General features: G+C 40.1%; 1 protein-coding gene across 7 annotated transcripts in view; it reads left to right on the top strand.

Moving 5' to 3' along the window:
- NTNG1 (netrin G1) overlaps window positions 1-21,608 on the top strand; it is a 306,784-nt gene that overhangs the window by 216,604 nt on the left and 68,572 nt on the right. For 6 of the 7 annotated variants that reach the window (XM_041749732.1, XM_041749734.1, XM_041749731.1 and 3 more), the window contains exons 4-5: window positions 9,451-9,623; window positions 21,242-21,268. In XM_041749732.1, the coding sequence (XP_041605666.1) occupies window positions 9,451-9,623; window positions 21,242-21,268 (200 nt within the window). The remainder of the gene's footprint in view (window positions 1-9,450; window positions 9,624-21,241; window positions 21,269-21,608) is intronic. The other variant, XM_041749737.1, reaches the window with a different exon arrangement.

The following is a 21,608-nucleotide window of genomic DNA, read 5'->3' as shown; positions in this document are numbered from 1 at the left end:
TATCACTCTAAAAGAAAACCCCATCCTTCAGCAGTCACTCCCTGTTTGCCCCTCTCCCCAGCTCCTGGAAATCATTCATCTACTTTCCATCTGTACAGATTCACCAATTCTGAGTATTTTCTATAAAGGAAGGCATACATTATGTAGCCTTTTATACCTGGCTTTTTTGATTTAGCCAAATGTCTTCAAGGTTTATCTATACTGTAGCATGTACCGGTACCTCACCACTTTTTCCCCCAAAATAATATTCCATTATATGAGTATACTACTGCCTTCTTTTTATCCATTCATTAGTTGATGGATGTTTGGGTTGTTTCCACTTTTTGACTGTTATGAATAATACCACTATCAACATTTGTGTGCAGGTTTTTGTGGGGTCATGTTTTCGATTCTCTTGGGTAAAGACCTAGAAATGGAATTGTTGAATCATATGATAACTTTATGCTTACCTTCTTGAAGAACTGCCACATTGTTTTCCAAAGTGGCTGCACAAGTTTACATTCCTACCGACAATATGTGAGAGTTCCAATTTCTCCACGTTATTGTCAACATTTCCTGTTGTCCATCTTTTTAAATTATAACCATCCTAGTGGATGTGAAGTAGTATTTCGTTGAGGTTTTATTTTTTTTTTTTTCGTTGAGGTTTTAATTTGCACTTCCCTAATGACTCATGATGCTGAGCATCTTTTCATGTGCATATTGGTCATTTGTATATATCTTCTTTGGAGAAATATCTTTTAAGATCCTTCACTCATTTTCTTACTGGGTTTTTTTTGTTCCACTTATTATTGTAGTTGTAACAGTTCCTTGTATATTTTGGAAATATATACCATTTTTACTACTAAGTGTAAACAGTTTTTAACATAGTTAAATTATTCAATTAATATATGAAATATGAATCTGCAGATCAGTGGACTTGACATAATTTACAAACAAGATGGTCGATTAGGTTTGTGAGTACAGCTAGCACCTTAGTGCTGGTCAGGTTTAGGACAAAGATCGCCAAACAGAATACAGGTGGAAGAGGAGTTTGCATGAGGATCACACCCGTGATTTTAGTTTTCCTGTTCGTCAGGATTTTGACACACTGGTGACTCAGCAGTGCTTCTCAACCCTTACTCTGCACATGAATCATCTGGTAATCTGGTTAAAATGCAGATTCTCCTTCAGCAAGTCTGGGGAAAGCCTGAGATTTTTATCAAGGCTTGCGGGGTGGGGGGGGGGGGGGTCCTGAAACTGCTGGTCCAGGGACCACTATTTAGGTAGCAAGTGTTCGAGTATCAATATCACTGTTTAGAACCACTAGTCTAATTCTCCCGAGAACCAGTTTGCTTTGTTCTGCCTCAACGAGTGTGATGTCCTAGAATGAACCTGGCCTTTGGAATTGACTCTTGATTACCACTCACCAGAAGTGTTTCTTTGAGCAAATCACTTTACTGCTCTTTGCCACACTTTCCACATCTGTAAATTATAGACACTTATACCGCCTGCTCCCAGGGGTAATGAGGATGGGGTGAAGCAGCACACATAAGGCACACAGTGGCAGGGTATTAAGCGTTTTCCTCTTCCCCCCACCTTCAGAGGTAGGAGCTGTCCCTAGGACTGTTCAGTGCAAATACAGCATCAGTGGAGAGACAACTCAGTGTTACCACCCTACTTCCCTACATTGTCATAATTAGATAGAATATTGTTCCAGGAGTTGAGATCTTGGGTCCCACAATGGTAGAAACGAGGCCAGACCAAAGGTCAAAGGCACAGGCTTTTGGGGGGCCACAGCTCAAGCTGCATGGAGACACAGCAGCAACACCCAGCACTTGGCCGAGCCTTACCGCACAAACAGGAGGCCCTGCTTGTACAAAGGTCCCCTGGGAAGTTCCCACTCAGGTCCGTTATGCTGAAAAGGGCTAGAAAAGTACCTTGTCCTGATTGGCTGATTTTGGCAGGCAACTCACACAGCTTGTTGGTGCTTTTTGGAGCGGGAGTCTATCAGGTTGGTGGAGCCTGTTTGCTTCTCTTCCTATAGGATGGAGCGGCGGCCGTTGTTTTTGAGTTAGGCTTCTTGGAGATTAGAACTCTATGTCATCTTCTGGTGTTGAATCCCATGGGCCTTCTCACGACACTATCCAGAGAATATGTTATTAATTAAGGCTTACAGAATGAATCAGTCCATTTCAGTCATCTATTATAGAAATAATAATACTTGAAAATAACACTTGTCAAGAACTTTGTATCAGATGCTGTCCTAAGGGCATGCATACATTTTCTATTCAATACCCCAAACCGTTCTTTGAAACCCATCCATTTATTGTCTCTGTTTTACAGACGAGGCAGCTGAGGCCTAGCCATACTTAGAAAGACAGCATTCCACTTTTGGTGGTAAAAGCAGAGCTCTGGAGGCTGGCTGCCCACGGTCTAAATCCCGGTTCCATCTCATCCTAGCTGGGAGAGGTGGGTTCCTTAGCCCGTCAATATGCAAATGCTTCATCTATAATTAGTGCCAATCCCACAGTACTATTGTGAGGTTTGTACGAAATAACGTGTGAAATATGCAAAAGCACTTAGCACAATCTCAGGTACTTGGAAGTATTCAGTCAACATTAGTTCTGTTTGTGTGTTTGTGAGGTCACTTACCCAGTGCCCTCACAAGTAAGTGGTGAAGGTGGGATTTGAACCCGGGCTGTCTGATTTCATAATGAATAGCACATAATTTTTAAATGGTGTTGCCACAGGTCTCCTATTGCAAATAACATGTTGAGGTGGAAACCAGAAATTCATGTGTCGGAGTGAAAAGAGAAAGGTCAAGGGGCTGCGGAGGCAGAAAAAGTATGTGAGAGGCATTTTATAATTTATCATCTTTTGAAAAAGACAACTTTGAGGCTCCAGTGTTTGTGCTAACTCACTTTCTAAAAGCATTTGTGTAGCTGCCAGTCCAAGGCAGGTTGTGCAACCAGAGACTGATCTAGGTTTTGTGAGGCCTGAAACTTACCTTCACTAATTTTTAAAAATGCAAAAATATCTTATTTGTGAGAATTATGCAAAAGCACACGACCACATGAACATATTGGTAGGTCTTCCTCGAGGCCCTGAATGGGCCATGATGCTAAACTCCATTCGCTGCGTGGTGAATCCTCCCTTGGCACCAAAGTAGCCAAATCTCCGACTTGCAGGGCAGCAAGCCTGGCTTCCCTTCCTGTTTTGCTTCAGAAAGGGCCAGTTTCAAACTTCTCTGTCTTGGTACCTCTAGTTGAAACACTAGTAATAGATGATATATATAGACCTCTAACTCACAGGAAATTCGGGTGGATAACATGCTTCCCAGAATAAATATATTAAATTATGTTTAAGAAAAAAACAGGCAGACTGTATGGGTTTTTCATACCTACTGGCAGGTGGCACAGATCTAAACGTTGGAGCCTTTTTATAAGCCAGATTAAATTGACTCATGACAGCTGGTCACTAAACTACAGGAAGTGCAGACCTGGTTGAAAGCAAGAAGATGCTGGTTCTCATCACTTGCACCGCAGCCTGGAGCTCACTTTTTTGGAAGTTCATCTTACCAGTGCCGTTATTTGACAACACGTACGGCTTGTCACTTAGACACAAGCAGATCTCCGAAGTACAAGCAAGTCCATTCTGTCTGCAGTGTCTTGGTGTGAGGTGTGTGTGTGTGAACAGGATCGGGGAATAGGCTGAGCTCTCCAGAACATCAGATAGCTCCCTCCTCGCAGAGCCTGGTAGCTCTCGGCTTGGGCAATGTGCTGGTAGACGTTGGAGCCAGATGCCCATGGAAGTGGATAATGAACCTGTCAGAGACAAGGGGATGCCACAGAAATGTGCCATCCACCCTATCACGAGGCGGGAGGTCATGGCCCTAGGGATTGAGAGCAGTCTCTCACCATTGTGACATCCCTTTCTTTTCTTTTTTCTTTTCTTTTCTTTTCTTTTCTTTTCTTTTTTTTTTCTTTTCTTTTCTTTTCTTTTCTTTTCTTTTCTTTCTCTTTTCTCTTTTCTTCTTTTTCTTTTCTCTTTTCTATTTCTTTTCTTTTTTCTTTTTCTCTTTTCTTTTCTTTTCTTTTCTTTTCTTTCTTTTTTTTTTTTTTTTCTGGAGGAAAAGCCACTCTGGCAGGGACTCTACATAAAGAATTTCAGCATCTGATTGGAATGGGGTGATGCAAACAGACTGAGCTGTGGATAACGAAAGGGAATCATTTTCCAAAACCGACCCGTGTTGGGATACCTCAGCATCCACTGTCACGGGCTCAGCCCAGGCACGAGAGTTGTCGCAAGGACAGAGAAAAGACAGCCCAGGAGCTGGGCTAGGTCAGCAGATTTACTGCTGGGCAAGTTCCGGTTCCTGCCAGTGCCCAAGCAACATTGCCCAAACACCTGAACCTGGGGGGGTCATCCCTGCAAGAGAAATGGAAGCCAAAAGATGCATATTCCAGAATAACTATGTTATGCAAATTATTTGGGGTGTTTTTTCTTTTTTCTCCTCTAAACTGTGTTATTTTCCTAAGTCTTTCAGGCATTTTTTTTTTCAGGCATTTTCTTCTTGTGTTAGGTTTTAGGCGTCTGGCAAATTCTCTGGAGTTTAAATTAAATAGTCTTACCAATTTTATAAAGTTCCCTTTGCCCATTATAAAAGCCAATGATAAGGGCATGTGGCAGTTTTCAGCACATGTCATGGAGTGTTCGATCTAATACGATGCCTATTGATTCTCTATTTTCAGCCCATCACCAGGCTAGACATAGTAGGACAGACCCATGCACTTCCTGCGCTCAGAGAGTTTACTTGCTTATTAATCACTTATTTATCTTTCAAATATTTTTTAAGTACTTATTATATGCCAAGCACCTTAACACACACTGGGGATGTTGCAATAAATAAGGCAAGCGTGACTGTTGCCTCCGGGAGTTTGCACTCCAGTGCAAGGTGATAGAAGAAGCAATGACAACACAGTCTCTGTCTAAGACAGAGATAGTGTGGGCTTTATCAAGTGACTGGCCTTGCCAGTGTCACAGGAGCACATAGGAAAGGCATGCTGGTGGGTCAGAGAAGCCCTCAGATAGTTGGCCAGTGGATGTTTTTTGAATGTCATTTAGGAGCCAGGCACGGAAATTTACAAGTTGACACCTGAATGATGAGAATTTGGCAGGTAAATGAGGTAGAGGTAGTTGAGTAGAATGTTCTAGGCAAAATGAACAGTTTATAAGATTACCTAAAGGCAGGGACACCTGGGTGGCTCAGCGGTTGAGCATCTATCTTTGGCTCAGGTCTTGATTCCGGAGTCCCAGGATCAAGTCCCACATCGAGCTCCCTGCAGAGGGAGCCTGCTTCTCCCTCTGCCTGTGTCTCTGCCTCTCTCTCTGTCTCTCATGAATAAATACATAAAATCTTTAAAAAAAAAAAAAAAAAGATTACCTGAAGGCAAAGTTTGAAGAACTGAGTAGTATTACCAGTGGTGCAGATGAGACTGGAAAAGGGAAGAGACACAAGCTTTGAAGGGACTTGGAGGCCACGTTACAGAGTGTGAACTCTACTCTGAGAATTGTGACAAGTCTTACAATGATTCGAAGCCAAGATGACTCTGATATTTTTGTGTAAAGGATTATGTTGACTGTTGTGTTGAGACTGAGCTGGGAGAACCATGACTGGAGGCAATAAGGTCTGTTCAGAGGCCATTGTAATAGAGCAGATCGAAGGTGATGGCAATCTCAACTAGGGCAGTGGCAATGGCTAGAACTATACTACGTGTTTGAGAGTTATCAAGGAGAAGGGATCTTAGAACTTGGTGAGAGACGGAACAATGACAAGTTAGTTATGATAGGAAAGAAAGAGGGAGGCATTCTCAACTAACTGCCTGAAAGGTGATGCAATTTACTGACACAGTAACCCCAGAAGGAGGAGTGGGTAGGAGAGGGAAACCCCAGAATTCAATATGGGATCTGTTGAGTTTAACATACCCAAGAAAGAGATCCATGAGGGAGATATCGATCGATCCAGGATTTATCAACATGTCGATCAGATAATCCTCACTGGGAATAATGGAAAGAGGGTTCTATGGATCCCTATGGGTAACAGAATCTCTGAATCTCCTAAAATGTTTTCAAATGTTTAAGCTTATTTTGTATATGCTTATTATTTCAGGGTAGAGGAAGATTATGCAAGTTTTCTTTAAAATGCAAGTTTGCTATAACTCAAAGCCATTAAGGACTGCAGAGGAAACTGAAGAGACAATCTGTGTTAAGAGTATTCAAAGAGGGTGTCTGGGTGGCGTAGTTGGTTCAGCATCTGCCTTCAGCTCAGGTCATGATCCCAGAGTCCTGGGATCAAACCACACATCTGGCTCCCTGCTTGGCGGGGAGTCTGCTTCTCCATCTCCCTCTTCCCCACCCCCAGCTTGTGTTTTCTCTCTCTCTCTCTCTCTCTGTCTCTCTCGAATAAATAAATAAAATCTGAAAAAAAAAAAAAGAGTGTTCAAAGAGAGTCACTTAGGCTGACAGTGCTCACAGGCCAGAACTCCAAGAACAGCACATAAAGAGAACACAAATAAGAAGAGGGTTCTGAATATGAGCTTGAGAATCCAACAAGGACAAAGCATCAGAAGAAAGGGAGTAGCCCACAGATTCAAATACTACTGGGAGGTCAAATAAGGCAAAGAAAATTATCCATTGGATTTTCAACAAAGAGATTATAGATGACATTGGCAAGAGAGGCTGCGTTTGGTGAGAAAGAGAAAGTGAGTGGGGGATGAAAGAATGGAAAATGCAGATATAGGAAACTCAAGAAGAGAGGAGAGTGTTAAAGAGGTAACTGGAAAAGAAGACCAGGGGTACAAGGTGAGTATTTCTCCCCTTAAGATGGGAGAGATTTATGCAATGAGTCAACGTGTTCTAAAAGCTCAAAGAGCCTTAAGTAACAACCAACCCAACCAAATACACAGAAGCATTTAACGAAATCAGAAGATAGAGCTCAGGGTGTCTGCAGTGAGCAGGATAGATAACTGGGAAGAGTTTGAATTGAATTGAGCCTTGAATGATTGGGTTTTGGACAGGTGAGGATGCACCATGAATTGGAAGAAATCTGAGGGAAATGAGACTAAATAGTCATCTATTTTTCTTTCACCTTCTTTTGTTATTTAAAGAATATTTTCTCAGCAAATATAAAGTCTTGAGAATGGAAATTGTCTGTAACTCAGAAAGGGACTACAAGTATGAAAGTATTAGCAGCTAAAAGATATTTAATCCAGTTTACAGTTACTACTTGTGTTCTTGATCTTCCATATGAAACACGCATATTCTTTGGGGTCATATTGTTCATTTCCTCCTTTGGATTTTTTAACACCAGATAGGGTGCTAAATTGGTATAAGTTGGTGCTTCTATCACTTAGGTTTCTAACATCTTCCATATTTAAAAAAAAACACACCCATAAATAAAGGTGCTAATGTTGGAAGGAGAAAGATCCTTTTATAAGCAACTAACACAAGTGACTCCCTGCATAGAGGAGACTGTTACGAGACCTAACTCATGATTAAACACTGTCTATTTCACTTAACTGAATCATGTTTTTCTCATCTTTTTAGAACACTGTACATCTGTTAATTTTAAAGGTTCTTTTTATGTATCTAAGTTGAATAGGTATTGTTTAAGTAGTAAACTTCCAGCTTTTTACCATTTATAACTATACAGAGGGCAGAGTATAGCTGTAAGTATTGCAAATTATAGTAGACCCTTGATAAAGCAGACGTGTGGTCTTATCCAGGGAGGTTTGGGTGGCGAGGGGTGGGTATTATTTCAGGGGCTACACCTTTGAGTTAGAAGAGAGCCCAACAGTTCTCAGTAACAATCTTAGCCACTCCTTCACTTTCTTGCCATGAGGAAGGGTCGGTGTTCCAAACATCATCTGCACACAAGAAACTTGGATGTTGCTTACAGATGTCAGAGAAACCAACATCAGTTCTTTTTTTTCTTTAAAGATTGTTATTTATTTATTCATGAGAGACACAGAGGGAGAGGCAGAGACATAGGCAGATGCAGACTCTCTGCGGGAAGTCCGATGTGGGATCCCAGGACTCTGGGATCACAACCTGAGCTGAAGGCAAGCACTCAACCACTGAGCCACCCAGGCATCCCAACATCAGTTCTGAAAGAATCTTCTTTTCCTACTAAGAAAGACTACTGTTAACTTTTTCCAATTCACGACATACCCCGCAAAGGAAAGCAAATGTAAAACACTATAATCTTTCTTTGTCTTCATGAAGTTCGGCTTTCTATATTTTTGTCCTACTTCCTAGAAGAGGCCAGACTAGTTTAAAAACACACACACATCTACACACAAACACACATACATAACATTTTCAGATGCTGGCCGTAACAGATCTTGATCCTTTATGCCCCGTCACGGATGTCCTAGTTCTCCCCTCTATGTGGACACATTGCTTCCTGCCTACTCTGTCCTGGCCCCTGGGTCATGGTCATCCTGGCAACCTTGGTTTTACTTTTCCAGAGGATGCAGAGTGCTTGGGATGTTACAATTTATAACCTGCTACATCAACAAATATCCAGTTGGCCTTTGAGATTTTATAGTGCAAGACTTTGGATAGGGGAAAGTGTTTTTGTGGAACCTGCATATTCCATTGTTGCCTCTCATATATCACAGCTCTCTTCACAGGCACCAGAGGCAAGGCATTTGCAAATGACCTCAGACCCCTGCCACATAGTTTTATTTTATTTTATTTATTTTATTTTATTTTATTATTTTATTTTATTTTCTAGGCTTCTAAGCATCTTTTATCTGAGTCATCTGACCCATTTCTGAGAGACCTTTGTAATTACCTTATTTGCTGTGAGTGAGAAATCTAAGGACCACTCGGATTGATTAGAGGCCTTGGTGGGAAAAATTTCTGATCTGGGATAATGTCGTTTTAGACAATCAGGAATACCTAATTTTGATATCCATAGGTCTATATAACAAGTCTGAATAGCAAATTGTCTTAATGGTCATCGTTTCTTTTAAACAAGTAAGAATTGTCGTTCTGGTTTAAGGAAAAAACAGAAGATAACATTGCTTTTCAAACCCAGATGAAATTGTCATAGATTTGATAATATAATAAGATCACTGCTCATTGGTGACAATATTTTGAATACCTGTTGAGAAACCCTTGATTTTGTAGCACAGTTGTCTTACGGGACCTTCAGGCCCCCACTGAACAGACAGACTAGTATTAGGATTCCTCAAAGTGTGGTATGAGATAGACTGTATCCTAACCCTACCCTCTGTCCCTTGTTGAGAAGATTCTGAAGGTGGGGACTGCAGATCTACATTTTGCCCAGAGCCTCTATGTAGCTCAAGCACTGCAGGGTGTCAGAGCCACCACCCCAGGAGATAGATGGGTAAAGCCTCCATGATCACCTGACTTACAATGAACTCTTATCTCTCTTCTGTTTAGGTGCAAATGTAATCTCCACGCCACAGTGTGCGTGTATGACAACAGCAAACTGACCTGTGAATGTGAGCACAACACTACAGGTCCAGACTGTGGGAAATGCAAGAAGAATTATCAGGGCCGACCTTGGAGTCCAGGCTCCTATCTCCCCATCCCCAAAGGCACTGCAAATACCTGTGAGTAACTTTGCTCTGTAACACTGGATTTTGTGCACAATGAGCTGATAGTTCCCTCAGTTTCACTTGCAATTGTGCTTTTACTCTCACGGTTATCTTGTTCCTCTTCGAAATGCGGCTAAAGCTTTAGTCTCTATTTTACGACTTGTAAGCACATTTTCACACTCGGATCATCTGTTAAATTCAGTCTTCCAACATTCACATCAAATGTGTTGGGAGATGATGGAAATCAGGAGACATTTTTTCTAAGTGGATGAAACAGGAGATGTTTGTTTTCTTGCCCCAGATTACTTTCCTATTAAAATGACAATAGCCTATTGTGTTGTTTAATAGGTTGCTTAACCTATTAAAACTCCCAACTGTAACTTAATTTTAACCATAAACAACTCCAGAAATTCTCTACATGGTTATAATCCCATTTCCCTTACTGGGTGACTTGAGTGATGCTTTTTCTGGAAGATGCTTCCCTGTCCTATTTTAGCTGCAGCCTAATTTTGCCTAGTGAAATAATTGGCTTTTTCCAAATTTCAGCACTTGAGGTCATGCTTGGCATGGATCCTACAAGGAGAAGCCACCTTTTGCTACAGAGCGTGACTATAGGTACTGCATTAAGAAAAGGAATGTCTGAGCGCGTGTGTTTACAGGAACCATGAGAGATGCCTCATTACCACTCATGCGTATACCCCACTAAAATCCCTGAACATCTACAGGAAGACATGCCCTGACATGCTCAGGGAGAGAAATGATTACTTCCAGAATAAACTCCCCAATTCCATGGATGGACTGAATTAGCCACTTGCAAAAGCCCCAGGTTCCCCCTCTTTCAAAAATAGAGGAGGGGTGAGGTTGGGAAGACACTCACGAAGTGAGAAGTAACAGAAATAGCAGGACAGTGAGCAGTGGGGGAATGAGGGCTTGAAAAGCCACTGGCTCTCTGTGAGGCTAAGAATGTTATCAGGTACTTCAAAGCAGCAGCTGTGAGAAACCAAAACCTAAAAACTAATATCACAGGAACCAGGACCTTATCAAGTTAAATGTAAGACTAATGGAGCGAGTAACAAGCCATGAAGTATGGGGGCATGAAATTATGATAAAATTTCTATGAAGCAGAAAAAAATATTCTTCAAAAGATTTAAAAAAGCATCCCTATTTGTAAGGGTGTTCGGTTTCTTTCTGTGTTAAAGAAAAAAATGGACAGTCTAGCTCCTAAAATTAATACATAAAGCTCTGTTAAGCAGAAATGTTGGCTTTTCAAGGCAATTTTATTAGCAGAGACTCTGTTGGCTGTCCTCAATTGTTCAGGGCCATAGACTCACAAATTTGGAAGGCATCATGAGGGTATTTGTTTATGAGACCCTGTGGCTGGCAACCAACAATCCCTATCACCACACTTGTCATATTTACTTTAAAGGTCTCCCAAAATGAAAGTGGCTCAGATTCCATTTTCAGTGTCTGCTGCTGCTTTAGTGGGACAGGATGGAGCAGAGGAAGGCTCACCAGCACTTGCTAGCGTTCTGGCTCAACCTCAGGGCCGGCCAACTTGTCAGAACTATCCCAGAAAGGCAGGTGGCCTGAGCTGCTGCGTTGGCTTCTATGCTAGCATGACTGGTCTTTACTTCAAGACATTTTCACTGGGAACACCTTCTTGTGCCAGCCAAGCTTTTTCACTGAAATGGATTTTTTGTACATTCTCCATGGAAATGATGTACATACCCCTCATCTTTTGCATATTGCAGGAGATCACCAATCACTCCCTGACCAAAGGAATGCGACCTCTTTTGATTTTCTTTGTGGACTCCATTGCCAATCTGTCCCTTAGTTTTTACCGGCCTTCTCTAGACTTTTAGACTTTTTCCCATCTTTCTTAAAATATGAAGGTGACAGGGGTACACAACCCCCAAGGAGGCTCCATTCAATGTTTCAGTCTTCCATATGGCAGAAATTAGGTGGAAGATTTTAGAGATTACTGCAGTGGTTCAGTCTTGGAATGGAAAAGCCTTACAATGGCAAGAACCCCTTAAGCTGAATTTCTGACACATCAGACTGTGCTTTAAAACATCTAAGGATGGAAATAAGCAATTCAGTGGGTTAGTACACAAGTCCCAGGATCAAATACAGTTCATATATTCACTAGCTGTGTGACCTTGGAAAAGTAAACTAACCTCTCCAACACTCAGTTTCCCATCTATGATGTGAAAGTAGTAACCAGTTCTTACGTCATAGGAATTTTGAGAGACTTGAAAAGCTACTGCATGTAATGTGTTCAGCATAACACCAGACACAAAATAAGTGTTCAAAACTAATTTTAATTTTAGGATTTTTTTCATAAGGTATACTTGTTCATTATTGACACCTTTGATTGTTATAAAACTTATTTCTCAATGCTATTTTTGAGTATGTCCTAATTTCCAATTATTTTTTTCTCTTTAAGTAGTAAAAGAGCTATATGGATGCCAGTTTCTTTTCTTCTCCAGATTAACATCATCAAATTCTATTTCATATAATAAGATTTTCATGTCTCCTGCTGGGTTGCTTGCCCTAGAGGCCCTCTAATTTTTTAGTGTCGAAATGTCAGCCAAACACAGGACTTTTGCCAGTCCTGTGATTCTTATTTCATATCGGCTTTTTCTTATATACATGCATACATGCTTGTGTGTGTGTGCACACATACACACATATACACACACGACTCTATGTGGTGCACCATGAGTCAGTTATTTAAGAGGAACACTTAGGATATGCCATATCCTAATACAAGAATACGAAACCTAAGAAGTATAAAAAGAATAGCTACAGTCTCTGAACCCTCAACATCAACTCTTCAATGGCCTAGAAACACCATGCATCTTGGATAATCTCTTGATTTAGCAGAATCTCAGCAGCCAGGATCATTTTTTAATAGGAAGGTCAGTTCCTGCCTACTCTTAGCAAAAGAACTAAAAGAACTTTGTTAAACCATGAAATTATAAGATCTCCCTTCACAGACAGTTAACCCATCATTCAGAGGACCCTAAACCAGGACTTTGCTCGGAAGCATATGACTTTGGAAGTCCTGAATTCTGGAGCATCACCAAGTCCACGTTTATAAGGAGCACATAGAGCCAGGAGAGAAGAATACAGAGCCCCAGCATTCTAAAACAGAGCTGTCCCTATAATGTGCGAGACACATCACGTTTCCCTTTGCTCATCACTACAACAGACTCGGTGGAAGCAGAAGTAATGACTCTTGTGATTACACTTTATTCACCACGCTTTATTCACCAACAGACTCAGTGTGTTTTCTTGGGATATATATATATATATAATTATATATAATATATATATATAATTATATATATATAATCTCAAAATGTTTTCCTTATTTTTCTACAAAGCTTGTGTTTTCTCTGTAAGACATCTTTCTTCTTCTCCCTGTTGATCTGCATTCTATTTTTGATAGTATTCCCAGTATCCTTTGAAGTTCTTTTCCATCTTCCAAGTAGATAGCAACTCTGTCCAACTTTGTGCTTCCTTATGATTCACTTGATTGTTATTGTCCAGCTCGTGAATAAAAGTATTAAGTAAAACCTCTTTAAATTTCTGATCCGATCCCTATGGATTAACACACAATATTTTTTATAGCAAGATGCTGAAATCTCAACAGTCAACCTTTAGGAACTATAACTCTAAGAAAGATACAATATCGTCTATGCCTCTGCTTCCTGAGGTGGGTTCTGTGACCCTTTACAGAATTTCATGGCCAAATAAGTTTGGAAAATGCTGTAAACTATAATGACTCTAAGATACTCATATTACCTTATTAAAAACATTTGAGAATCCTATAGTAAAGTACTATATTTTGCCCTGTGTTTCCCAAACTTAACTGTTCATGGAACACTTAATAACTTTCTATAAAACACTCTTTCGGGGACCGACTACTCGAAGCAATTTCTACAGCCTAGTGATAACAAATGTCATGAAGAAAGACTTAGAAAGCCCATCCAGTTTCTCTGTATACAATCTTTCACTTTCTTCTTACCTACACAGTCTAATATTCTTCAAAGAGAGAAAATTAAATTGTTCTGACATTGACATTATTTGTTTGCTCAGAAATCCAACTTCAATTGTTACACAATATCTAGGGCTCCTCTGAGTAATGGAAAGTAATTTGGTGATCATTCTATTATTTTCTCTAGGATTAAATTCACATTGACCAATTTATATTTTCCCAGGTGTGCACATGTGTGTATCATTATCCAGACAGTTTCCTAAGTGCTTTACATGCATTTAGTTCGTTCTTAACTCACAACACTCTTATAAAGTAGATGCTATTAGTTTCATTTTATAGATATGGAATCTGCTGACTGCTGAGGGCAGATATCTTGTTTAAGGTTTCTAAGACTAGTCGGGGTGAGAGGGAGGATTTAAACCCACGTATGTCTTGACTCCAGGGACTGCACATTGCACTATATTGCTTCTCAGGTTAAAGTTCAGTGACTTCCTCTATTCTCCACGGGGCTAGGAACATTTTGACACCTGTTCAAATAAGCCAGTCTTATCCAAAGACTCCACTTCTGCCCTTGCCTTAAATTTTTCGAGCTCTCCACCCCACCTCTTCTCAGTCTATGGTTTTCCCCTTGTCATTTCCATCTATTCCTGTGGTTTTAGTTCTCACTGATACTGGTTTAATAGTAATCAGTCAATTACAGCCTGGCATCCTTCTAATGAATCCAGACTGATTTTTCCAGCTGTCTACGAAGATCTCGAAGTCAACATGCTAGATACTAGATTTATTCCTTTCTCTAATTGCCCTTCTCTCATCTTTATTTTAATTCTCCTTTTTCAAGGCTGCCCCTTAAGGCCAACTTCTCTCTGCAGCTCACCTAGATCCTCCCAGGAAAAATCAATTGCTCTTTGCACTTTAGATTCTTGAGAGTGTATGTCCACTTACAATTGGTTGACTTTCTATAACCAAAATTGTAATAATAATAATGGCCACTTCTATCAAGTTTGCCATTGACTTTTATAGTTTGTGAAGGGCTTTAAGTGCATTCTTATGTTAAATCCTTATACTAGTCATCATGGGGTATGTACTATTTTTATCCACATTTGACAAATAAGGAACCACAACCACACAAAGATTAATAAGTAAGTTGTCCCAAGGTCCCACAGTGAATGCATTACAGAACAAGACTTAAACTCAGATCTATCTGACTTAGAAGCTAAAATGTTAGCAATTTAAGAATAAGACCATACTGTATTCCTGGCCTTTATAAATATTTGTAGAATCAACTATTTGGTGAATGAGTAGGTAAACCTAAATAATGCTGTAATGTGCACATGGGTACATTGACCTCCCATCCATCTTCCCATGTCTCCTGGAATGTGTGGTCTTCACAGCTCAGCAGCTTTAACACAATGGTCTTCAATCTCCTACAGGAAAAGTCAGCTATCTTGGAGGAAATAAAATGGGAAAATGACTCACATTTTTTTCATGAGTGTTCATGGCCCATCCAGCCATCTAGAGATGGCACATTGGCTGACTGATCTTCACAGACCTCCCCCATGGCATTCATGGCCTCAGTGACTTGAGCATTCTCAGGCTCTGTCCACCAGCCTTTCAGGCTCAGAACCCCGATTCTATCAGCACCTTAAGAGAGTACTTTCCTCTCAGAGCCTTATTTGTGTGAACCAAGCTGCTGGCCCAATATCTAAAACCAGAATACCAAATTATTCTTGTATAAGCATTAATCCACAATCCTTATCAGAAGCTCACGGGACCAAATATGATTTGAAATTCAAAATTGTTAGGATCCTAAAGGTAGTACATATATTATAGACATATATTATGTCCATACCCATAGCACAATGTAAGGTAGCACCATTTAATCAAACATTTTAATATTTCAGCAGCAAACCCATGATTATTCTCACCTCATACCCCTTCCAGTCAGGTTTGGCCACTAAATTAGCTCAGAGCACGTTATGTTGTGCTGCCGGTGATTTTTTGGGGGGGAAAAAACTTTTAGTTTTTTGTTTTTGTTTTTTGAAGATTGGACAGAAATACAACAAATTAAGAGATTATATAGTATGGAGTAGTTGTTAGAGGCACAAGCTCTGAAACCTGGACCTCTGGATTCAGATCTCAGTTTCCTTCCCAACGGGTAGAAACGATCTTGGGCAAGCTTTTTGTGTTTGGATTTCCCCCCTCTGAAAAATAAACCTGAGTGCTGACCTCAGAGGATTGTAATAAAAATTAAATGGATTAATACACATAAGGTATTTAGAACAGAGGCAGGCACATAGTAAGCACACAACAAAGTGAGATGCTACTGTCATTATAATTTCACTGAGATCTAACACGTCGACTCATCCCAGCCTGATGAGTAAATTCTCCCTGTGGAGACAGCAACTATATAGGGAGATAAATTGTGTCCAAAACCCAATTTATGCATCCAGATTATGAGATAACTGTGATGGTATTCAGAATATTTAAGTCCTTATGACCAGTGTATTCTCTGCCTCGTAATTAAGACTCTTTGCAGAGCCAGATAATAATCAGAAGGTTGTTTGGTGAGCATGGGATCAGGAAATTTAAATGACTTTAATGCTAATAACATGAGGCTGAGACATCCTGACGCATCCATCTTGCCACAGAGTCAGCCTGCCTAATGCCAACAGAACACTGAAGGTCTGAAAGCTTTCAGGTCACCCTTCCCTCTTCCTGAGACAATGCTGGGCCAGCAGTGCTACCATATGCCTCAAAATGCTCCTCATTCTAGGCTTCTCCCTTCTGATTGGCTGTTCTCCCATTCTTCAGATATGTCAAGAGGCTACATCAGGTTGAGGTCACCTCTGCCAAGTCTGTCACATACACTCAGGTCCTAGACCCTTCTGCTCTTGTAAGATGAGTGTACCTAACTTTGATTGGATCATTTATATGATGGTTTCATGGCACAGTTCTGTGAAGGCAACTTTACTTCCTTCACCTTTGAGCTCCTAGTAGACAGCTCACTGTACCTCCTCTCAACACAGTGGGCTTCTGTGTTGACCAGGGCTAGAAGGACATTGGAAGCAATTCCTCCAGGATACAAGTGAGGCTGCAGAATGGTTTCTCCCTCATCACTCACTTCTTATTCAACTGGGTTTTTGGAGTTATAGCTTGTGATGGCTGCAACCTGGCTTCTTCTGAAGATCCAGTCATCTGCTTGATAGGCTTTTTTCAAGCTATCTATCACAACAGTGGCAATATTTCCTCTCAATCTGAGGCATGCCAAATCTGTGTCCCTTCTGATTTCCTCGATGAAAAGCTGCTGACTTTGCATTGATTCTCAGAAGGAGTTACGACTTTTGGCACTGCATTAGTCTGCTTCAAAAGATTAGGGTGTTTGTTTTGTGGCCTAGCTATGCCCCCTTTAGCCCTTTACTTGGGAGGGTTAGAAAAATCACAGGAAGAAGGAGAAGGAGAAAATAATTAAATAATTCTACTAAGTGCTCACCCTTGCAGCAGATTCCCTTTAAAACGAACGTTAAAATAAATATAGGAGTGGGGAGGGCTAGTTAAGGAGTCAAGTGCCTACAAGCCGAGCACCTTCTAATTTTTTTAGCACATGAAGCTCTTCAGCTTATTCAACATGTATGTGTATCTCTGACTGAAGCAGCATTTCTCTTCTAGAAGAAGCAACAGTATTAACTCATAGACCATGTATTGAAGAACCTTCTGGTGAAGTTCATGCATACCTGTGCTTCATTTCCTCAGTGAAAGCTTAGCAGTGTTTCAGTAAACAAGAATTAGGAATTACCAGTTCCAATGTTGAATATAAAGGTGTCAGCTTGGACAAGGCTCTTGCTTCTCTTTGTGCCTTCAGTTTCTTCTTTTGTAAAGTGAAAGGCTCCATGAGATTATTTCGTAACTCCCTTTCTGCTCTTCATTTTTAAGTTACTTTTTCTAAATCAGCTTACCTGGTCTCATGCTTCCTTTCTGTCTACCTATCATGTATTTATCTTTTGCAAGTATTTTTGAGGTTGTTTCATAGATGGATTTGCCCTAATGAAGCTTAAATTTCAGGATTCCTCACTAGAATCCTTCTAAGCTTTTAAAAAAAATGACTTTCATATATAATTTTGTATTTTAAAGTTAATATTCCTTTTCTCTCAGATTTGACTATGCTTTAGATCCACAACATCTGGATTTGCCCCTGGGTGGCTTAGGGAAAAAGGCAGATACAAATAAGAGTATCCAAATAGGAGTATAAAAGGAGATGTAAGAGAAGGAATAGAAGGAAAAGAGCCAAATATGAAATGAGTTTACCCAGTTGAGCACCAGGTTGCATTTTGAGCCTCTGCTCCACTTTCTGGAAGGCAGAGTCGTGAGGGGCATCTGTATATTGTATAACTCTGGCTACCAGAATGGAGGAAATGTCCAGAAAGAACAAAAATTTCCATTAATACTGAACTCTGAGAAATGTTTCCGTGGAACATTTTATATGGGCCAAGATCATACTATGACCAAAAAGTATTTTCACTGTGATAGAAACCTTCTTGGAAATAAGTGACAAAGTTTTGATCAAATATACATTGAACAGCTTTTCTGTATTAGACATTGTCCTGAGCAGATTCCAGAAATACAGACAGGAATGAGGTGTGATGATTGTCCCTCAGACCTCTCAGGCAAAGACACAAACAATTACAAATAGAAGTTGGTCAGTTTCTCAGGGAGGACTCTACAAGGGGTGTGCAATCACAGGGAGTGGCTAATCCACATCAGAGAGATGAAGAGGAAGGGGAGAAATAACTTCCAAGCTCAATTTTAAAGGTAAAAAAGATATATTCTTTACATAATGCTTGTCACTTCACAGGGAATGTTAACTGCCAACATGTGTCTAGACAATCTTCCTGAGAGTAATGTGACTCTCCTTCCCATGGTTTACAGGCACTGTCTCTGTTTTAAGATGGAATTGTGTTCATTGATTCATCCCTTAGAGACCCCAAAGAAACCCAGCCTTTCACGAAATGAATTATAGCCTTGTCTTATTCCAGAGGCATTTGGAAGACTTCTCCTGGCTTGCCTGTAGCCTTTGTAATGGATGTAATAGGTTTATTAAAATCTTTAGTTGTCTGTAGGGAATCAAAAACAAGGTGTTTGGACATTATAATAAGGAACATTTGGAAAAACCATAACATTTGAAAATATGCTAATGGACATCCCCTGGTGTTCAGTTATTTGCCACTTCAAAAATCTTTATCCTGATGAAAAGTTTAAAAATCTTTTCAGCAATTGCCATTTTATAGCAATGGAATAGAAAGTGACTCACCTGGCAACACCTCAAAACACTGTGAACCACAAAAATGAGGAAGAGGCTGAATTTTAAGCATCCAAAATGTTAGGTAATAGAAAACATCTTCATGAGGAAAATAGGATCGTATAATGGCCCTGCTTGGCGAGCTTTGTATAGCTGCAGTGAACATTCCTCCCTGTACTGGCATCCCCAAAGGAATTGAGACATTTCTACATCTTTCTAAAGTATTCAGCTGCAGCAAGTACTGCATCAAATAGTCTTGCAGGTTTGCTCTCCATTGTGTCTGGCCAAACACCCTGAGAACTTCGCCTTGCATTATGCATGGCCCTCTAGCTCCGTGTAAGTTTGAAAATACCAAAAAAGTCTCTTCCTGCCACCCTAACTTCCATCCTCTTTGACGGATTACAAAAGGCAAGCGGTTCCAATAGAGCAGGATTTTTGATCATGGGGAAATTTGGAGCTTCTGCAATTGATACTAAAATTATGATGCTGCCATCATACCTCACTCAACAGGGGATTTACAAAGGGGGAAAAAAAAGGAAAGATTCGGTACCAAGTCACTGTCACGCTGCAGCAAAGACAGTCTGCTGACGTGTTGGGTCAGGAATTCAGCAGTCCTTTGAAGAGATTGCATTCAGCTTGAAATGCAGTTCAGAGGGCAGAGCTAAAACACAGAAATGGAAATTCAGATTTCCAGTTTTAGTTGAAGAATGATCGTAATTAAGCTGAAGCACTATAAACTCTGTGCTTTAAAATCAAGAGATTTTTAAATGTATTTAGTAACTAAAGATAAAATTTTATTCCTTCCAAGGTTTAAAAAAAATCATGGTAAGCTTTAATTCCTCTTTAAAGCCCTCCCTTTAAAGAAATAGGAAAGTAGCTCTTGGTTTTAAAGAACACACCTAGAAATCTCTGAGTAAGGTACAATGATTAAACAAGTTATATTAAATGTTAAATGTTAAAACAAGCAGAGGGCAGTTGTTTGAAGATAAATACGAAAATAGAAGTTTAATGATTCCTACGTTTACCACCTGTTAGGAGTACACTCCAGTGATGTGGAGAACAGACCTGAACAGCTCATTAACAGCTATCACTTATTAGCTATGTACCATGTGTCAGACATTTTTATGGATTATTTCATTCAATCCCCCCAGCAGCCCTATGCAGTAGATATTATTAACCCCTTTCAGGTGAGGAAATAAGCATAGAGAGGCAAGGAACTTGCCCCAAATCACCTAGCTAGTCAGTAACCAAGCAGGACTCTCACCTGGTCCTGTCTGAGTCCCATCTCCTGCCCTCCTTGGCACCACTACCCAAATTTAGTGAAGAAGATGTAAATCTCAGACTATTAATCAGCGATATCTATCATAGTGTTGCTTGCTTGGTGAACCAACTATATCAATAATGGTAATCTGCAGCAAAGATGGGTATAGTACACACTACCTGCCAAGCAGCAGTTTGAGTGCTTTGCATTCATCAATTTGTGTAGTCCTTGCAATAACCCTCAGAGGTAGAAAATCAAGCTACGGAGAGCATAAGCAACTTGCCCCAGGTCGCACAGTCAGTGAGTCTAGGAGCAAAGTTTCAAATCCAGACAGCCTGGCTTCTGTGCCCCTGCTCTTGGCTAGGAGTTTTCAGGGGACAGACTAAATTCCTGTCCACATTTGAACCAAGTCCACTGCATTCTAAAATGATCCCACCACCTTAGCACAACCTGTAAATTAAAGTGGAAGCTGGGAAAATGGATGAAGTCCATGATCGATATGAACAACCTAATGTATTCTTGAATTATTCTGCTCAATTAAGTTTCTATTACACAGTTTAATTCACATATCTGACAAGTAAAAGAGGACTAAAAATGATGGTGATGTGAAATTAATCAAATAAAGGTCCAAATGACTTTCAGCAGCCAACCTATGCATCTCATAACACATTTAAAGAGATCTAGTGCGTATGTGGGTATATTTGCACAGGTCCACTTAGTGTATATTTGGCACTCCATGCCCAGAACATAAGCCTTGCTTAAAATCTGTTTTGCACCACACACAAACGTCCGTTAACTTTACAGGCAGGCACAAAATGTTTGATGTCATGAAGTTGTCTTGAACCAGCTGTTGAAGTGGAGCATTAGTCTTCCAGCCCTGATAAGTTCAGGAGTTCTAGAATAAAAGCAAAATGGTTTTGATGGATGAATACATATCTTGCTTTTTCTGTGCATATTTCCTAATGATTTGAATGCTATTAAGTGTTAAGTTTCTGAGATTTGTATTTTAAGTTAAAGATGGCATGTATTAATAACTGTCTAACAGTTTTTCTTTATTGTTTTCTTTCTCTCTGCAGGTATCCCCAGTATTTCCAGTATTGGTAGTAAGTAAAAAAAAAAAAAAAAAAAAGAAAAAAGAAAAGAAAAAAAGAAAAAGAAAAACCACCAAACCAAGTCTAGGCTAGCTTTGTTTTCTTGTTGAGCTCCTAAGATCTATTTTCCCAGTGTCCATTTCTGATGTAAGAGGGTATTTTCTTTGTGGATTGAACTGTTGTTCTCTGCACAGATATAGTCAAAGCACAGATAAAATAGTCATCGCTGTGTAACCTCGCTGGGGACATGCCCAGCACCACAGCTCCCCCGACTGCTTTTGACCAATGAAGCCACCTCTCCAGAGGTGCGATTGCTTAGGAAACCAATTCTCATTTAGCAGACATATAAGCC

The sequence above is a fragment of the Vulpes lagopus genome, chromosome 3 (assembly GCF_018345385.1).
Source record: "Vulpes lagopus strain Blue_001 chromosome 3, ASM1834538v1, whole genome shotgun sequence".
NCBI classification, from domain to species: Eukaryota; Metazoa; Chordata; class Mammalia; order Carnivora; family Canidae; genus Vulpes; species Vulpes lagopus.
Note: the sequence above shows the minus strand (reverse complement) of the source record. Positions and strands in the feature narration are given on the sequence as shown.